Source organism: Pyrgilauda ruficollis, unplaced genomic scaffold, assembly GCF_017590135.1.
Source record: "Pyrgilauda ruficollis isolate IOZ18807 unplaced genomic scaffold, ASM1759013v1 scaffold207, whole genome shotgun sequence".
Classification (NCBI taxonomy): Eukaryota; Metazoa; Chordata; class Aves; order Passeriformes; family Passeridae; genus Pyrgilauda; species Pyrgilauda ruficollis.
The window spans coordinates 256,572-276,412 of record NW_024519985.1 but is presented as its reverse complement, the minus strand read 5'-3'; the positions used below and the strand labels follow the sequence as shown (position 1 = coordinate 276,412).

Genomic DNA, 19,841 nt, shown 5'->3' with positions numbered 1-19,841 from the left:
CTGAAGTAGAATTCACCACTGGTCTGTGTTGGCAGACCGCTTGGAAAATCAAGCAGAGGAGCCTGTGGCTGCTGCCTGCGCTTCATTCCAGCGGGACATCTTGTGAGCAGAGCGTGTGCCGTGCCCTGGGCAGGCCTTGGGGCAGCAGTGCTCCGTTCAGGGGACAGGCTGTGTGTGAGCCCTGACCTCACAAACGGGGCGCTCGGTGCTGGGGGTGAGAGCCTGCGGGGCTCTGCTCGGGGCTGGTGCAGCGCCGCAGGGGCCCGGCTGCAGGAGCTGCTTCGGCCCTGGGCTGGGGAAGTCAGCCGCAGTGGCCCTGGCTGTTGTGGCGCAGGGTTCTGCTCCAGAGAGGCCGCAGTATTGCTGGGCCTGCTGCTGTGCTGTGGTGTCCCTGTAAGCGAGCAGGGACAGGGCACAGCCTGACCGCCGAGCTTCATTTCAGTACAGCGCTGTTACAGGTGGCGTGGAACTTCTGCTCACAGCAGAAGTCATCCATCTCAGCAGCCTTCCAAATGGAACAAGTAAGAGCTTTCTTTCCTTTTGTTTGAGATATTTAGAAGTTAAGATGTTTGGGTGGTTTATAATCTGTAATGTGTTCCTGTGTTGTATCACTTAGATATTTCATGTGCTGCTGCTGCTATATGCACCAGTTCTGCTTTTTCCAAAGGATACTGAAGTTGTAAATAAAAAAATAAAGCTCTTCAACTTCAAATTAATCTCTTTTAACTTTATTGTTAAACTGACATTTTATGAGAAATAAATTGAATTAACATAATCGCCTCAACAAAAGGGCCTAGGCAGTAGGCCTTGGAAGGTTTTTTAAATATATTTCATTGTGTTAGGGCACAGAATTATAAGTGCACTCCATCATTTTTACAAGTTTACATTTATGTACCTAAGCCTGATTAAGTCTATAATAATACGGAAGATAGTGATAGCTGTAATTTCCATTCCATTATAGTTTTGATTGTTTTTACTGGGGTGTTTGGAATTGCACAGTCCAAGCCAGCCTGAATGTTAGTGGTATCAGCTCCTGAAACTTGGCAGAGTTACTTCATCACTGTCACAGATTCATTGTGCACAAGTAGTTGATACTCAGTGCCACAAGTGTACTATCAAATTGAACTTCTGCTGCATGTCTTAAAAATTAGTTTTTAAAAATGTGATTAAAACTGTACAAAGTCAAGCAATGAAAAAATTGTGACACTCAGAAATGAAGTTGTAGCTTAAGCATGAATGGCAGTACTGTTTTTAATAGAGTTATGACACCCTAAATGAAATGGGGTTCAGAGCATCTGTTTTTTTCTTGGTTTACTTGTTGGTATGCTACATAGAGAAGCTTCCGAGTTCATAATTTTGTCACCTAGATTTAAATAGTCACCTGTTATTAGTATTATTCATACCTGAATTGGATTGGTCACTATTTCCAATTACTTTTTTTTACTTAGTCATAGATTTCCATCTCTGCTGAGGCATGGGGAATTCCAGTGAAATGAAGGGAAAAGTTTACCAACTTTTGGGGTCAGACACAGGAGCGGAAGCTCAGAAGGGAAGGCAGGAACTCTCCTGGACAGTGCCCTGAGCAACCCCACTGACAGGGGTGGGACAGGGCTTGCACTGGAGACCTCAGAGGTCCCTTCACAGCATGATTCTGCTGTCCTGCATTGTGGGGAAAAAGGAAAAGCTCACTTAAAGACATCACTTAGATGTTACGGGTAGGCTGGATTGCCACGTGTTACTGACATAGCCTAGGATTCCCGTTCCAGGATCCCTTTTTCATTTGCTTTTACATTTTTCAGACAGTATGCATTTGGGATGATACTTTCCAGATGCTTGCCAAGGCTCCTTTCTTTTTCTTCTGAAGGCCATGTAAGAAAAAAAGCTTTATCCTTATACTGAGTTCTTAAAGAGTATTATTATTCTATAGCAAATGTTACCTTTATATATGTCAGATTTCGCCCTATGCATTGAAGAAAGAAATGGGCCAGATGGGAATATTAGGTGGCAGTGTTTTGTCTTGTCCCAGGATTTATTTTCTCCTGGCAATGTGTCCTTGTTGCAGCACACTTAACCTTGAGTCCTTCACAGGGATGTCTCTTGCAGTTCCTTGTTCTCCTCCTCCATGTTATAGAAAAGAAACCCGAAGGCCTGAAGGAATCTGCCTGGGTCGCAGGGACGTGTACTCATCAATTAAACATGTGGCACTGCTTTCTGTTGGATGGACTAATATGTCAAGGAGATGGGCAGGACCTCATGTTTGTGCTTTTGACAAATCAGCAAATGTCTAATCTCTGGATGTGCAGCATCTCATAAATAATGCAGCAGTCACCGAACCAAGCTCTGCCGTGCTGGGAGGGACTTTGTTGCTGGAGAGGAAAAGACGCAATGAAACTAAATCATCCTTTTTGGCTAATGTGTTGCTTCTTTTATTCTTCTTAGTAAGAGTTTATCCAGTAACAAGCTGGGGATTTTTTAGTTTCTTTTGGGTGCATCAGATGTATCTAAAGGCTCATCAAGTTGTCCTTTTAATTTTTTTGTTGTTTTGTTTTTTTTTTAAATACTCCAGCGTAAAATCTATTTGCCCAGTTTTTTTTCTTTCTTACTTGATTTTCATTTGCTCTCTTCTAATATGTAATTTTCCTCTCATTAAGTGGGGAAAAGCAGTAAATGACATGTCTGTGGAGAAGACCCAGCAAGCAGAAAAAAATTGGTCCCTGTGTGTGTCACCGTGTGTGTCACAGCTCCTGTGACACCAGGAGAGGGACTGTGAGCCCCGGGGTGGGCAGCCCTGGAGGGGCACGGGGAGAGGGGCCTGCTGCAGCGAGGCAAAGGGGGGCTGGCCCTCTTGAGGAGCTATTTCACTTTCAGGGCAGGGAAAAACCACTTCAGGCTGTGTCGGGAGGTCCTGGAGCCTCTTCTGCAGAGGCTTTAGGTGTAAGTTAGAAAACTCAAAATTCTCCGTGTTTCCTGTACCACATACTCTAAGAGCTTTGGTTTTGCTTTGAAAGTGAAGAAGAAATGGTCATGTTTTTATACCAGAATTGAGGGTCTGGTTTTGGGGCTCAGAAAGGGATCTGTCTGTGTCACCTATCACATCCATGTGTTTGGTGCTCCAAGGTACACCTGGCAGTGCCCTTATCATGATCAGCTGCTACAGGTCATCTTTATAATGACGGATGAAATCTCAGAGAAACAACAAAAGAAATTAAAATTTTTGGAGGTATTAGAAAATGTAAACATCTGTTTATTTATTAGCATTTTATTTCTTGAGTTTGCTTTTTTTTGTGATTGTAAAGCCTGATGCTCTTTCAGGTTTTGTTAGCCAAAGTACATATTTTTACTATTCCATGTTTTATTGGGTTCTTTTTACAGGCTCTAGGAAGTTTTTACTTTCTTCATGAATCTTTGAAAAACATCTACCAGTTTGATTTTAAAGGTAAGCAAAGGAATTATATGTTTTTAATGGTTAGTTTGCTTTATACATCAAGGCAGCTTTTCCATCTTTTCTGATGGTGGTACCTGGCAGTGTTTCCGTGTTATGCAGGCTCCTGTAAAATGCAGGCAGGTCCCTTGGTGACAGGTGTTGCTCTTCTTACCTTTTATAGACCTTTTAGAAGAAGTCAATGGAGCGGCCACAGGCTGCAAGCCACAGCATTAATCATTCCCATGCACCTTTAGGTCCATAGTGATCCCTGAGGATTTCAGAAGAACTCTGAATGGCCACAAGGTTCTTCCATGTAGATCAGATACAGGACCAAGACCTTAACTGTCCAACAGTGATGGTCACTTTGCAAAGCAGCTGAGGTAGATTTATGGCTTAAATTACTTGGGAGCAGAGCAGGTCAGCAGGAGGGTGGCACTGTTTTAACCCACAGTGATCCTTCGGGTTGGAGGTCTTGCTGTGTCTCACAAGTTTGAAAGTAATGCTGGGCTATATATGTTAAATACTAGAACTATCATAGAAAATTATTGAATGCTTCCTGAGATGAATGTAGAAAAGGTTATATAAAATTTATGTTATTTCAGTTGAGAACTGTATATATTTAATCCAAAAATATCCTGAGCTTCATTTAGCTTACTGAGCTGAATCACATTAATACTATGTCTAGCATCCCATTAATGTGAGGCACTGTTCAAATGGTAGTGACTATGGACTGAACTAATTGTCATAATTATATAGATTAATTATTTTTGTTCTCAGCAGATTCTCTCTGCTCATGTAATTGAGAGTATAGGATCTTCCTGCCCTGAAATATTTGAACAGTAGCACTGTGTATGTACAATTCAAGACTTAGCCTACATAAGTCCTCCTGTTACCATTGGTTTCAGTGCTGAAGGAACATTTTTGCTGTAATATCACAGACAGAGTGATTTTATTTCTGACAAACCATATGGGAACACTCCACAGCAGAGCTGGCACTCCTGAGAGCTCATAGCTGGGCTCTGTCCCGAGAAGAGCAGTCCTGCAGGCGCTCAGGAATGAAGTGCACATGGTGGGCAGGCTGGGGGTGCCCAGGCCTGGCTGGGACAGCTGGCTCTCCTCTGTGTGCCTGCTTGTCATTCTGCCATGCAAATGGCTGTGTGTGCCCATGACCTGGGAGCTGTCTCAGCACACCTGGCTCTCAGCTCCATCCCATCAGCACCTGAGGAGCAGCAGCACTTTCACCCCAAACTGCACCTGGAGGTCCCTCCCAGCGGTCACAGATGGGAGGTGTCCTGCTCCTGACAGGGAAATGACAGCTGCTTTAGGAGAAGAGGAGCTTTCTGGGTTTATTAGTCCTTTGTTGGCAGCTTATTTGCTACTGTACAGCTTTTAAAGAAAGTATAAGAATTTTTAAAAAGTGAGAAAATTGAAGAAAAAAGTGTAGAGAAAACAATTCCTAGAAAAGCAATAAACAGATGCTTGTTTCAGAAAACAAATGCTTTAAATGGTTGCTGCTTTGTTTTGCGTGGCAAAACCTTAGCAGAGCCACCTTGCCAATGTGAACCATGCTCATAAAGATGGGTTTGGCCCAAACATCATTTAGAAGGAAAAAACTCTTCATAAAAATCAAGGAAATGGGTGAATGGGTGTTGTAAGTCACACAATGTTCTTGTCAGAGCAGAATCCGTCTCCCAGCATAGGGCTTGTAAAATATGACCCCAAAGGCTCCCATCTTTCAGGGGAAATGTAAAACTTGCCTCTTCTCTCATGACTATTGACATTTTCACAGTGTATTAAGCTCTTAAATCAGAAGAAAAATCCAAACGAATACAAACATTCTCTGCACAAAAATCATTATGAAATTCTGGTTCTACTCAAAAGCATGCAAAAAATAGATGTTTATACACAATTCAGTATTCCTGGAACATCACTTTTGCTTTTCAAAATTCACTGCACAGTTGGATGTGACTGAATACAGACTGGAAAAAAAAGATTGTCGCTGTTTTTCAGATCTCGGGAGGACATATAGCCATTTTGTGAAAGGAACAGTTTTCTCCTGCAGCCTCACATATTATATGCTATAGTGTAGATCTGTTGAACTGTTTTCACAGTGATCAGAGGCCCAAAAGTTGCTTCCAATTCAAGCTGGTGCCAAGCTGTCTGTTCTGAGGGGATGTCCTGTAAGAGGGGGTTTGGCCACTTGCAGTAACCCCTTGTACTTACAGACCTTGTTCTCGGGGCTGAAGCCAGCAGTGCCGTGGGGCTGGCGGTGGTTTGGGCAGGCTGTGCTGCCCCGGGCGCTCTGCAGCGCTGGCACAGCGGGCCCCCGGCGCTGTGGCGGTGCACAGGGAGCTGTGCCTGCCCGGGAACCTCTCCCAGCAGATGCCTGCAGTCCTTACAGTCCTGCCAGGCCTTTCTGGAACTCAAAAGCCATCAGGATCTCTTTGCTGACACTGTTAAACGTGCTGAAAGAGGCACATCCATCCACAGTCTACTTGGAATGACGCCAGATGAGTTTATCAGGATGTTTGTTCAGTCGTCCTGCGGGAGCCAGGCCTCAGAGGGGTTGGCGCACAAAGAATTACACTTTCTTTTTCCCCGAAGACACAGGGCTGCATTACAGTAAATGCTTCCTCAGATATGCAGTAGGACTGAACAGTTTAGCAGTCTTGATAATACTTGGAGTTTTTCTCTTATACATTCCCAGCTGAAACTGGATCCAGGTGAGTAGGCCCAGCACAATGGCAGCTGTACATCAGCTGCCTGAGCTCCTGTGTCGGAGGAGTTAAACTAAGTCAGGTTCTCACCTTAGATATGCCAGTACCTTGTTCTCATCAGGTGAGAAACCAAGTATAAAGTGGATCAAGAAGGAGAACCTCTCATTCATGGCTGAGTAGATCCATAGGAGTCTGTGTTGTTTCTGTCTATGATGAAATTGTTCATTAGAGGCTTTGGAAAGTGATGTGCATCGCCACTGAGTCTCTTGTACTAGCCCAACTCCCATTCCAGCTGTAAAAATCCATGCCTCATGTGCTGATGGCTGGAAAGGGTTGATCTGAAGGAGTCTGGGGGCTGCAGGGTCTCAGAGCAGCTGAGGTGGGATTTGAGTGCAAGGGTGTACAGAGACCAGGCTCACAATTAGAGCTCCACACTTCACAGGGCTCTGGGTAGTAGAAATGACAATATAACTGTGTAACTTCAAGATGTCTGATATAAACAGGGGTGTTTCTTTTCCCCCAGAACAGTTCAGTGCTTGCACATTTTTGGTAAGATCCTGTTGATTTACCAGCTGTTTTGTTGATGCTTTGCTAATAAGTGTGAGAAGATGCTCATAATGTTGAAGTTATGTGTGTTAATTTTGGTTTATCTCTCTTCCTAGCTAAGAAGTATAAAAAGGTTACTGGGAAAGAAATCTACTCTGACACTTTAGAAAGCACACCCATGCTGGAAAAAGAGAAGTTTCCACAGGATTATTTCCCTGAGGTATGTACAGAACTGTGAAGCATTCCCAAATACTTTGATTCCAATTTCCTCTGACTACTCTTGAGCAGCTTCTCTCAGTGATAAGGGCAGAATGGAATCTTGGAATTTTGTCTGTCTGTTTCTTGACACCTGTAGTACATGTTTTAAGTCATGGCGTGATGTACCAAAATCTAGTAAGAACTCCTTGTGGAGGGTGAGGACAGTGAAGAAAAGACTGATTTGTGCCTGTGAAGGCCAGGCAGTGTGGCAGTGTGCCATGGCAGGGCTGTCTGGGAGCTCCGTGCCGCTGGATTCTGCCAGCCCAGCTGGGACAGGGAGCTCACCCTGCTGCCTGGGACACCCGACCCAAACACACACTGGCACTGTCCTCCAAGGTGCCCTCACACTCCCTTCTGCACTGTTCTCAGAAGAACTGGGAGGTGCTGGAGGTTTGAGATTGCTGGTCTTGTCAAAACCAGGAACACAAGCAGAGCTCAGGCGTTGCTTGCACTACACCTGAAAGTGCAGACTCTCTCTTCTTTGATGTTTCCTTTCATTTTCTCAATTTTAATTTCTTAAGAACATCTAGAACATGGGTGTTTAATGGTTAATGTTCTCCTCAAACCAAGCGAATAAATTTGTTGAACTCCTGTAACATTTGTGGATCAAACAGGCATGTCACTACTTCAATAAAAGGAAGAACTAAATAAACTCCTAAAATTAATTTAGGATTTGTAAATATACACAATTAGAGATATTTACACAGTGTTTGTGTGCTTGGCAGAGCATTGCATAAATAGTTATGGGATTGATAAGATGAAGGTTGTTCTTTTTCTTGACTTTGATACTAAATGATTTATTTTTATATCTCAGTACTGGAAGGAAAAGTGCCTTTGACATAATTTTGCAAAGCATTCACTTCCTGTGAATAAACATGTCAAATACTTTGAAGCTAAGTGTTAGATGACTTTGGGGGAACTGGAGCCATAGCTCAGGTGTTTGTTTTCCCTCTGTGGCAGTGCCTGGCAGTGCTGTGCCTGGCTGAGAGCTCTGCCCAGCAGTGTGAGCACTGCCAGCAGCGTGGTACCTCACAGCGCCGAGACAGGCTGTGCACTGCTCATTGATACCCGGGGACAACTGTTTCCTCCTTTATTTACTTCACTGCTGTTGCTTCGTTGTGAGAGTGGCAGAGCTGTAACTTGCTCAGCATTGTTTATTACTCCTCTTGCATCAGCAATTCTTCACAGTCGCTTGGAGCAGTGATTGAGTCTTGGGGCTCTGCCACACGGTTTTGTGGAGCAGGAATGGTGCTCATTCCTTGTGGGTGCTCGGGGATCAGGTGTTCCCACTTCATTAGCAGCTGCAGCTCCTCATTGCACCCTCCTGTGCTGCTTTTAGGACGGGACCATGGGGACTGTGGGGACTGGAACCCGAGGAGCAGCCTTTGGAGGCTGTGACGCCCTCGTGCTGCTCCCGTTGGTTCCAGTGCCTTAAACAATGGTTCTAAGCAAAAACCTCTGTGTTTTGGTTGTCAGGGATAGTGTTTACCTGGAGGAGGAACAGACAGGAAAAGAGAAAATCTGCAAATATATGCAATTAAGTAATGAACAAATCTCCAAAGCACCTTGAAAGTTCAGTTCTGTTCCTGCCCCCAGCAGAATTCCTGGGAATGCTGTTGCAGCCAGACCCGTGGGACAGGCTGGGGCCATGCTGCTGCAGAGCTTTGCACAGAAGGAGAGGGAAGGGCCACGGGCCCTGCAGGTCTGCAGTGAGTACAGAGCACTCGCACTGCAGCTCTGCCCCTTGTGTGCTCGCCTGGCCTGCACCCTGCCTTGTGCAACCCAGCCTGATTCCGTGTGACTTAAGAGTTAGAAAATAACTGCAATGAGATTTCGACCATGCTGTTTTTCTTTGGAACTGGAGACCCAAAAGTGTCTCAAACACACAGACACAGCAAGAGCAAAAAACAACAGGGGGATAGTTTTGGTTCTCATATACATGTTTGTTTCTATATGTAAAGCTAAAATTAATGTTGCTATCACATGTTTTCTATCTAGACAAATGTTAGTAATAGCAATAGCAATTAAAAGGCCTCAAAATAGTGTTTATTTTGGAAATTTGGGTTTACCCAGCAGAAGGCATGAGCAGCATATTTTCCCAGACATTGCATTGACATGCTCTTGTGTGTTTTAGCCAGACCTTTCATATCACATCTGCAATTTTTTGTGTGAGAAATGGTTTAAGACTGATTTCTTTTTATTGCAGCTGTTTAAGGATGATCTAAAAGTAATTACAGTGATTGAGGCATAATGCAATTCAAAATAATTACAGCCCACTGCATATAAAACTAACAAAACTTTCTGCTTTGATTTATGGGTCCTCTTGGCAAGGCATAAACCTCAAATGATGCCTCTGGGAGCAACACTCTAGATAATGTTAGGCCATTTTAAAAAAAGCAGATTTGTGTAGTCTATCAGGCCTGAGTAATTTTTTTTTCTCATAGTGAGAAATTGGTTGTTATCATAGATCACAGATACTGCTCAAAGCTCTTATGAAAGATGAATTAATTTCACTAATGCTTTAATGCAAACCTTTCATGGAGGAGGCTGTATGGTGATAACCTTACTGCGGTCTCTCCTTTCTCAATTATGATTTATGTTGTCTTTTAGTAGATGAAACTGCCTGTATTCACAATCCATCTGCTGGCTAAAGGAATCCTATTAACAGAGGATCTGAGAAGAGACTTAATAATATAAGGTGAAAGATGTGGTATCCCCTTTCTGGGACATGAAGTAGGATTTTTTTTTTCCCTATTTTAAAATGTAGATCACTCTCTGAGAGCATAAGATGACCTATGTCATCTCCACCTGGTTTTATGCTGGCTTACAGATGGTGTAGCAGCTAGTGACTATTTGTTAAAGTAAAAATAAAGATTGTTGCTTTGAAATCTGCAATAAAAAGCAAATTTCTCTTTCCTCCTTCCCAAGCTATAACTCTTTTTTACATTCTGTTTCCAAAACTTTCTGCATTCCAAATACTTCGTTTAGAAAGACTAAAGCACGTGCACGATCCAAAAGTACATGAGGCATGTTGTTCAGCAGCAGTGTGTACCCCAGGCTGAGGATGACTCCGCATATCAGAGCTGTTGAGCTCCAGCTCCTGGGCTGCATTAGGAGGCCTGAAGCCTGCTGATGTTAAATAGACAAGTTATTGATAAGTGAATTATTTACTGAAGTTAAAGGAATTAAGTGTGTTCAAGTTATGAGTAGCTAAAGGTAGTTTGCAGGTTGGGGTAGATACCAGTGGCACAATGAAACAAGAGTTGTTTTGCAGTACAGAGGCACAGGTGTCCCTGCTTTATTCAGCCTCAGCTGTGTGACCTTTTCCACTGTGAGCTTAAGCTCCTCCCTGGTCTCCTGGCTCCTCTCTGGGCCAGGTAAAAGGCCCATACCCTCATGGCTCTGTCCACCACTTGCTGCTTTTTGGCAACGACTCAGTCTGGACCGTTATGGAGCTGCTGACTTCAAGCAGTTACTGAAGCAACTGATGTAAGGGAAGAAAGGAAGTATTTAGAGGTAGGAACTCCATTCTACATGGTTTTCATGGTAAGTTGCCATAATACAGCTCTGTTTCCTGTGCCGTGAGCACGGGGGACGTGGGCTCCTGTGTCGGGCTCTGAGAAGGAGGGGCTCTCACCAGGGCAGGGAAGCCTGCTCAGTGCTGGGTATTGCTCAGTACCTTGGTTGCTCTTGCTGCCAGCATTTGGCTGATTCCTGATTCAGGTTTCCCTCTGAGCTGTGGTGTTCCTTTAAGGAGCTGCAATTACACTGCAGTCATCACCACTTTAATATGTCTTTCCTTCATGCCCTGCTTTGTATGGTTGAATAAACCATTTCTGGGTCACTATTTAATTTGATATGGTCCCCCTCAGTAAAATGATGGAGAAAAGATGAATTAAGGCTCTGTGCTGGTCATTATCAATCATGGTTTGTGTGCATTACTTATTGCTCACAGTGCTTTTTGACATTAGCCCTCTCTAACCTCTCTCTTCATGTTAATGCTGCCTGGAGGTCCTTTCCCCTGATGTAGCAGAGGTTATTTATGTAGGTGGTGGTTCTGGGGGGTTTTAAAAGGTCAGCACAATCTCCTCAGGGACTCTATTCACAAAGGAAAAGCTGGCAGAATGTAACTATCAGTTTTCAAATTGTGATTTTAAAAACTGTATTTTTTTGGGTGAGGACTTCTGACAGCAAGCTGTGAGAGCTGCAGTTGTGGGGCTGGAGCAGAGCTGTGGCAGGACACAGCAGAGAGCCTGTCTGTGCCCCAGGAGAGGGAGGGACAGGCTCAGAGCATGGCTGCCCCTGGGGCTGTGCAGGAGCAGGACGAGGGGCAGCAGTTGCAGCAAGGGAAAATCTGATTTAATCTGGAAAAAGCTTTCACCGTGAGATTAAACAGCAGGAGATGGGCCCAGACAGGTTGTGGAATGGCTGTTCTTGGAGATGCTCAAAACCCAGCTGAATATGACTCTTAAGCAAGATGATCTGGTTGGGCCTCTTTTGGTGTTGCATCTTTTGAAGTACCTTTGCCATTTTGCCAGAGAGGAAAAGAGCAAATGAGAAATGGCAGCCTGACTGAAAACATTATCTTGGACCACATCGTAGGCTTGGAGTACTTGATTTTAAGTTCTGTGTAGTTATTTTTAAGAAGGAAATGACAAAGCTTCATTTTAAAATCAAGATGAAATTTGAGCCAATTTTGAATGCTTTTAGCATTTAATTTTTTTTCATTAGTTTCCTTTTGAGTAAGTGTTGACATCTCTACTTGTAACTGTGCCCTCACGAGCATCACAGAAGAGATTGTGGATTACAGGATTCTGGGATTTGTGATCCAGCTGTGGATCCTGTTAGGAAGGATTAGAGTGTTTGCTTTCCAGCCAGCCATCCCCTGAGTGGTTGCTGGACCTGCAGAAGAGGATAATTTTTCACTGTTAAACAAATTTTGCAACAAAGTAGATTATTATTTGAAATATAATTATTATGGTGTTGTTTCTGGTTGTTCTTGGCTGCAGTCACTGTGCTTGTGCCTAAGGAGAGGGGGAGGGAGATGGGTCCCTTTTCCCTGAGGGGTGGTCAGAAGATGCAGACTAGGTTGGACAGGGCTTGGAGCAACATTGTCTACTGGAAGGTGTCCCTGACCACAGCAGGGAAGCTGGAAAAGGTGAAGGTCCCTTCCAACCCAGGCCAGTCTGTGATTCTGTGATCCATTCTAGGTCGGCCTGGTTTGGTTTGTTGAGGCCCTTCACTGCCTCAGCAGTGTTTAGGACTGAGAACTGTCTGCTTTCAGAGAGGAGAATAAATACACCTGGCCAGTGCCTCAGGAGAGGGCTGGGGGAGTGGTACCTCTGGCTGGGGATGCTCTGCTGGACTGACAGTTTATTCAGAGTAAGGAATCAGTCTTTTGGCACCATTATTTAGGCCTGTGTGGTGCAATATTCATTCCCAGAGCACACCAGCCCAGACACACATGCATTGTTAACAAGGAATAAATAGGATGCAGAATCATGTCTTTTTATGGGAGGTTGTAGATTGTGGAAGTGGTGCTGGAAATTGGAAGTGGTGCTGAAAATCCCCTTCTTGTATGTGAGTGACAGGTATGGGCCCGAGCTGAATTGGGGCTCTCTCGCTGATGCTGCAGTTCTGATGAACGGAATCTTTTACCACTATTGAAATTCTTAACTTCTACAAAAATATTGGTGGCTGGGCTCAACAAGAGAAATCGCTTTCTAGCATATCTCATTCATTTTAATTTGATGTAAATCTCTGATGACATTTTACAGTTCAGGTAAAATTACAAAGACAACATTTGTGCATAGGCAATAATAATTTGCTGGTTTAAGCTAGCCATAAATATAGCTGGAAAGCTTTCTTATTTGGTTACCTTTCATCTGGAAACAACTGCCAGGACTTTTGTTAATTTTACACGCAAGTTTGTAACTGCTGCAGGATCAAAAATATAATTAATTCCAGGATGTATAAAAGACACAATATCTGTTTTAAAGGTACCTCAGTTTGTGTTCAGTGCTTCTTGGTTATAATGTATGGATGAGCTCTGCTTCATTTTGTTCTTTGCATTTCACTTTCACAGTATTCTTTACCTAAGGTGACCGGTTCTTATTCACTTATTTTTCAGTGCAAGTGGTCCAGAAAAGGTTTCATTCGAACCAGGTGGTGTATTACTGATTGGTAAGTTGCATCTTAAAGTTGTTTCTGATTACATTTGTTTTATGTACGTTTGTTAACAACTATTTCAAGAAGGTATGTTCTTGTGTAGATTGGTCCGTTCGTGGAGCAGGTGGGTTCCACACTGCTTTCCTGCCTGTTGAGCAGTGCTCAGTAGATGGTGATGGTGCATAAGCAGGTGTTGGTGTGACCCTGTGCAGGCAGAGACTCTGGCTTAGGGACAGCTGGTGCCCATGGGCAGGGCACGGGGGTCAGGCACAGCTGGAGCTGGCACCTTGCCCTGCTGCTGCCACCACTGCTGCTGCTGGGGCTTGCAGCATCTCACTGGCTCAGGCACAGCCTGGCTGTGTGCAGCCCTCAACTCTGGCTTCTGCAAAAAGAGCTTGTTCTGTGGGCACTCCTTCAGATTTCTCTAAGCCCACCTGGAAATCTGGCCTTGCTTTTTTCCCATGTAGTCACAGCTTTGGTCTTCACTGCTTTTTTCTATTATAGTCAGGTACATGTACATGAGCATTCAACACTTTTCCCTTCCTCATGTGGCTGTTTCACGCCTTACAATTGAAAGCTTGATTTTGAAATCTCATGAATGTTCACATAGGCTGACTTGTGAGTACTGAACAGTGTTCTGGCTTTGTTGGCATAAGCATGTTTATTTAATTAGGCAGTCTGTGAAAACAGAAAAGGAACCAGGTTTATTCCCTTTATGGACTTCTGAGCCACAAATTGGGCAGGCAGTTGCATGATAATGTAGGTTAATGTTAGTTTTTCCAGCTCTTTCTGCGTAGGGTGTGATTCCAGCACTAGATAATTGCAGAAGTGGGTGTTAACATCAGATTCTATTCTGGATTTAGCTCTTGCATCATGACTTCCCTAGGTCTGTCTCTTCTGTCCTCTGGGATTTCCTCTCTGCTGAAAAAACAGCATTAATTTATTTTTAGGCCTTTCCAAGAAAAAATGGTTCTTTCAGAGACGAATTTAAATGTAATGTTTTCTTGTGGGGGGTATTAAAAAAGGACAGTGCTTGGCTGTAGGGGATGTTTGGGTGAGTGTCTGTCAAGGCTGTGTTGGGCAGTGAGGATCAGGAAGCTCACAGCTTCTCCTAGTCTGTAGTGAGCTGAGCCATGGTGGTAGTTCTGTCTGGAGAAATTTGCAATTATGACCCACATGATCTAGCAAGGTCTCAGATGTTTCTAATGGGAAATTGAAGGGGCGAGTTGCTATGTATAATTTCTGAAGAATGAAAGTGAAATGCTACGGGAAATGCAGGGGGTTATAAAATACACTAAGGAGGTCTGAGTGCATAATGTGACTTTTCAGGGTGTGATGAATGTTTGCACCCAGTCTCTGCATATGAACAAAGTTCTGCCCATAATCATGAAAACCAATTCTATAAATCATATAGATTTATAGAATCAAAATTCTATAAATCATGACTTTTGATCAATGCATTTCTACATTCTAATAAGTCAATAAAAATAGAGCCCAGGCACTTGTTGTTAGTACTTCTGTGTGAGTCCTTGAAGGGAACTATTCATTTTCCCTACCCAGGAACGTATTGTTACAGAATGTATCTCATGCCAAAAACAAGGGCCTCCCAAAAAACGAGAAAAGTGACCTTAACAGACTTCAGAGAACTGTCCTTTTTCTTGCTCTGTGATCAGTGGTCTGCCCCAGTTGAGTTTCTCTGTGAATCCAGATATTTCAAATCCATTATTCTTCATTAACTTACCTTTAGTGTGGACAAAGAACTAAAGAATCCTTGGGGCACTCATGAGTTTTCACATTATGCAAAAACGAGAGAGAACTACATAATTCATGCACTTTGATTTTGTGGGGTTTTTTTAGTATCTTGACTATAAGGTGAAGGTGTTTGTTTCTATTCCAATAGTTCTCAGTATTTTAGGAGGTGCAAGATAGTGCACTGAATGCATTACATATAGTCTATATATAAGACAACAGTCTTAAATATAGTTTACATATGTAGTTCATATTTGCTAGGGAGAATGGAGTAGAGAATTTAGGTAGGGCACCAAGCTTGGGAATGTTTGCAAGTGTATCAGTGGTCAGAATCAGCAACCAGAATCATTTTGATATTCTCGAGGAAGTAGTATTGGAAGATGACAGTCAGGGAAATGCAGAGCATTGCACTTCAAGAGGAGAATTTTAAAGCACCAATACTATTTTGGGAATAACTGACTCATTACCCCTGCTGTAGAAAAGGATCAAGGGAGAAGGAATTGAATATGGATCATTATTATCTTACTGAGATGTGTTAATAGGTAGATGCTGTGAAGGACACGAAGGGAGAAGGCACAGTAATTGAGTGCTGCCAAGGCCTGTGATAGAGTGTTCTGTTTGGCTTTGAGTGCTGTGCTCTAGGCATGCTGGAAAGAGGAGTCAGGAGTGGTGGAAGGGTTTGGGTGGGGAGTGAGAAACTGGGCTGACCACAGCAGGGAAACTGGCTGCTGTCAGCCCTGCAGAAGGGGCAGAAAGCAGTTTAATTTGCAGGAAAATAGGTAATCTGATGAAAATCTGAGTTTAAGGACAAGGAAGTTGCAGGTGGAAAGTGCTTTCTCAGTAAATTTTAAGAGCAAGTATGTTTTAGACACTTGGGGGTGGGTTATAGGTAGCTTTATACATCGGGTGAGCTGGTGGCGTGGGACCCTCCCTGTCCTACAGGGATTCTTTCTGTTTGTCCTTCAGACAGACAGGACTGGATGTCTCAAGCTGTCACATTTCATAGTTCTGTGATCATTACCTCTTTATAAGAAGGTTAGTGGGCCTGCTCTCCATCAGTGTGGGTTCACTGGACAGGATGTGCTGCTCCCTGGAGCCAGAGATTTTCACCAGGATCTCTGGCAGAGCCCTTTGTGCTGCGTGTCCTGTGTGTCTGACCGTGCTCTCACTGTTCTCACTGCCATTATTGCTGTGTCCAGGTCCATTCCCAGCTCTGCCATGGTCTGGGAAACCTCCCTGAGCATGGCCTGGGGTTTCTGCTTGGTGTCTGTCTCAGCCAGAGCCTGTCCATGCACTCGCTGGCCGGCTGCAGGCAGGCTCAGGGGGCTCTGCTGCCCTGGACAAATCTGTGTTCTGTGGCCTCACAGGCATGGACCGAGAGAAGCAGCAGGTGTCCTCTTCCCAGCTGGAAGTGCTGTGTGTATTGACTGCTGCTGTCTCAGCATTCTCTGCACAGGGACAGATAAGGAGTCACAGTGATGTGATTTAGTCCTTAATGTCAGTAACATTCTCCTCTCAGTAGATTTTCGTGTTGTTTATTGCAAAGCCACAGTTCTACTTGACACTTAGTAGCTTTGAAACTTGCAGCTTTGAAACTGGAAGTTGTTTGTTTACACATTGAACTTTGTTTTAAAAATATTTTAGTGAAAGGGTACTGCCTGATTTCCAGAATTGTAACTGGCAAATAGCTTTTCATTTTCATGTTATACATCCTTTATGCAAAAGACTTGATGGAGTCTTACCTGTGGGTGAGCTGTAAGCTTGATGGCAGTCTGACAATTTTCTGATTATGATAGCTTAATCTGCACAGTTCTTGTGAGTAAATATTAAAGTAACCTAAGAGTGAATACAGTAAGTGCTGTGTTGAATGCTTTGCTGATGCAACAAATGGTTTTTTTTCTTTTATCCTGAATCATTTTATTTTTTTCCTTTTTTTGTCATAGTGCCTTTGACTTGGTAAACATTCATCTTTTCCATGATGCTTCCAATTTAATTGCTTGGGAAACAAGCCCATCGGTTTACTCAGGAATACGGCATAAGGCTCTTGGCTATGTACTTGATAGGTATGTATTAGCCTTTCCTGGCCTCTTTCAATCTCTGTGTTCATAAGCAGCGAATGAAGGATGTTTCAAATGGCACACTCAGAAATGCAGAGGGTTTTATTCTGTCACCTGAAAGTGGTTACTGCTTGCCAGAGTTTTCTAGACAGTGCTGGTTACAGATCACTTCATGACACTTATTCTTTAAAGCCAAATAACTGATCTCAGGGAACCACTCTGAGCTCACCAGAATTGCAGAGTAGGTACCACACTTAGTTTCCAAATGTTAGGTAGATTAGCTTATTTTTAGACTATGTGAGCTCTAATGAAGTGCATTCAAGTGCATCTTCAGTTACAGAGTAACAGAATAATTCCAGTTGGAAGCAACCTCTGGAAGTCCCTTATTCATCCCCCTGTTCAGAGCAGGGCTGGCTTCAACAGCTTGTCCAGCTGAGCTTTGAGCAGCTCCAGCATGGTGGTTTATAGCTCCTCTGGGCCACACATTGCTGTGTTTGACTACCCTCACTGTGAAACTTTCTGTCCCTATTATCCAGCCAGAATTTTCCTCAAAGTGATTTGTGTCCATCACCTGGATCTTTTGGTGTGCATTGCTGAGCAAAATCTGGCTTTTTCCTCTCTGTAACTACCAAACAGGCAAAGCCAGCAACAGTCCTCATGTAGACAAGTTTTCTGCAACCTGAACAAACCGAGGTCTTTCAGCCTCTCCTTGTGAGTCCCTCCACACAGAGCTGGTGTGCTTTAATCCCCAGGCCAGCTGGGTGTAGCAGGCAGCTCATCTCTGCAGCAGCGCAGCATTTGTGTATAGTCACCGCTGGTGTTAGCAGCTCTGTGGGTACCAGTGCTGTTACAGAGCTGGTTCATCTGGTGAGTGGTACAATACAGAAGAGTCCCAAAAATACCCAGAAATTTACAGCTGCCCTAATTTTAAAGTCAGGAAGAAGACCGCTTTCTCTTGAGTAAGAAAAGAATGTTTCTGTGTGGGCATTGGTGTGTTGGCAGAGTAAACAGGTATTTCTCTTAGGAGGTGCCAGCCAGCTTCATGTTTGCCTGAGAAACAGAGCTTTAACGTGTCCTTTCAGAGCAGCTGTGGCACACGCTGCAATCCACGGCATGATGGGGAGCTTAAAACAAACTGCTGAGCCTGGGAGGAATACAGAACCAGAGCACTTTGTGCACTGCTCCTGCCCTGAGCCCTGCTGTCCAGCAGCCCCTGGCCGTGAGCCAGGGTGCTGCGTTCAGAGGACTTTTTACCAGGACCCCCAATGAGCTTGGGACCACTGCTGCTGTTCCCTGGCCAGTGTCACCTGGTCAGGGTCACCTCTGTCCTTCCCCAGGGCGAGGAATGGGGGTCCCAGGCCAGCCAGGTGTGCTGAGCCCCATCCTGCTGCCCCACGCAGCCTTTTGGCTGAGGCCACTCCACTGGCCAGGGCCAAGCCCTTGCTGGCTGAGGGGAGGGGAGCACATGCCTGGCTCCGTGGGCATCCACTGCCCAAAGCAGCCTGCTGCTCCTCTGCAGCCTCCCTGTGCACGGCAGAGGCATAGGGCATCCCTGTCCACAAGAGCTGTCTGCTCTTCTGGCTCTCTCTGGCAGCAGCCTGGAAATTACAGACACTCCTGAACAAAGCAGTGTATGTGTTGGGAAATACCTCGTTGCCGTTTTTCCCTGTGTAGCTTTTCACTGAAAAGGATTTGAAATGTTGCAGTGGCATGTAAATGCCTTTCTGTGGGTTTTCTGTCCTGTAAGGGTGGGTAGGTGGGATAATAGAGACTGCCTTTCCCCCAGCAGGGGGCTAAGCAGGAATTTCTCCAAACAGGAATTTACCATCACCTTTGGGTTGACCCAGGGGTGAACAGGAAAAAGCCAATATTGCCTTCCTCTTGTAGCACTTGCAAAACCTGCTCAAACCACTTGAAAGTGCTGGAGGCAATTGGAAGGTTTGCATAGATAGCATATGTATAAAAGATCCCTGATTTAGAGAACAGGGACTCAGGAGGATTAGGATCTCAGTGGAGTCTGGGTGCATATTCTTGGGTTCTGTTGCATAGAGCAGTATGGGTTTTTTTTCATTTTTGCTTGGCTCCATTGGTCTCTTTTCCTTTTCTAACGCTTTGCATGAGGGCAACCTGTGCAAACCTTTTGCATTATTTATTGCACACTTGTTTGCCGCATACAGTGTGCTTCATTAGCTAATTTTGGCTTTGGACCTCCCACGATGCCCTGGCAAGGGTAAGGTAACAAGACTGTAGTATTAGTGTCAGCTGTGGGTCAGGGATGTCACGATGGTGTATCATTAAAATGTGACACTGCCAAAAACTGCCCCAACTCCGCTGTCCTTAGAAAAGGAGCCCTTGGATTTCGGGTTGCACAGTGGCACAGCCAGCTCGCCGTGCATGAATTGTTCATTTTGAGGGAGCAGCCAGCCGCAGATCCGGACCTCCACAGTGCGGTGAGGGGCTGGCGGGCACAAAGGGGGAGTTCTGTAGCCAGTGAATAATGGGAAGCCCCTTTCATCGGCAGGACTAACCTTTTGGCAGCCACCAGCGCACTCTATTCTGATCTGCTGATTGGGGAGGACAATACACTGAAGCTTACTTTGAATGAATGCTGCCACCAACAGTGTCCCCATTCAGGGGCTTTGGGAACCATCTTTGGCCATTGTCCCCCAGCACTCCCTCAGACAGCAGGAAAAGGGAAAGTGAGAGCAGCTATAGGGGGAAAAGTGCTTCTTTTCTTGGCTTTAATCTCTCTTTAAAGCTTCATAGATCTACATTTCCAGCTGAGCTACTGGAACTATGCAGTGTCAGATAAATACAGAAAGAGAGAGGTTTCAAGCTGAGCTTTCAAATCCCCTTATCTGCATGAACTAATAATGCAGATTTAGTGCTGTTAAAAACAGAGACTGATAAGTCTTTTCCTTT

The 19,841-nt window shown here is 44.3% G+C and overlaps 1 protein-coding gene across 3 annotated transcripts in view; it reads left to right on the top strand.

Annotated features, from left to right (window-relative positions):
- Window positions 1-19,841, top strand: part of INPP5A (inositol polyphosphate-5-phosphatase A) — a 138,660-nt gene that overhangs the window by 46,992 nt on the left and 71,827 nt on the right. For all 3 annotated transcript variants that reach the window (XM_041467349.1, XM_041467347.1, XM_041467348.1), the window contains exons 4-7: window positions 3,373-3,436; window positions 6,804-6,907; window positions 13,076-13,128; window positions 16,806-16,925. In XM_041467349.1, coding sequence (XP_041323283.1) covers window positions 3,373-3,436; window positions 6,804-6,907; window positions 13,076-13,128; window positions 16,806-16,925 — 341 coding nt within the window. The remainder of the gene's footprint in view (window positions 1-3,372; window positions 3,437-6,803; window positions 6,908-13,075; window positions 13,129-16,805; window positions 16,926-19,841) is intronic.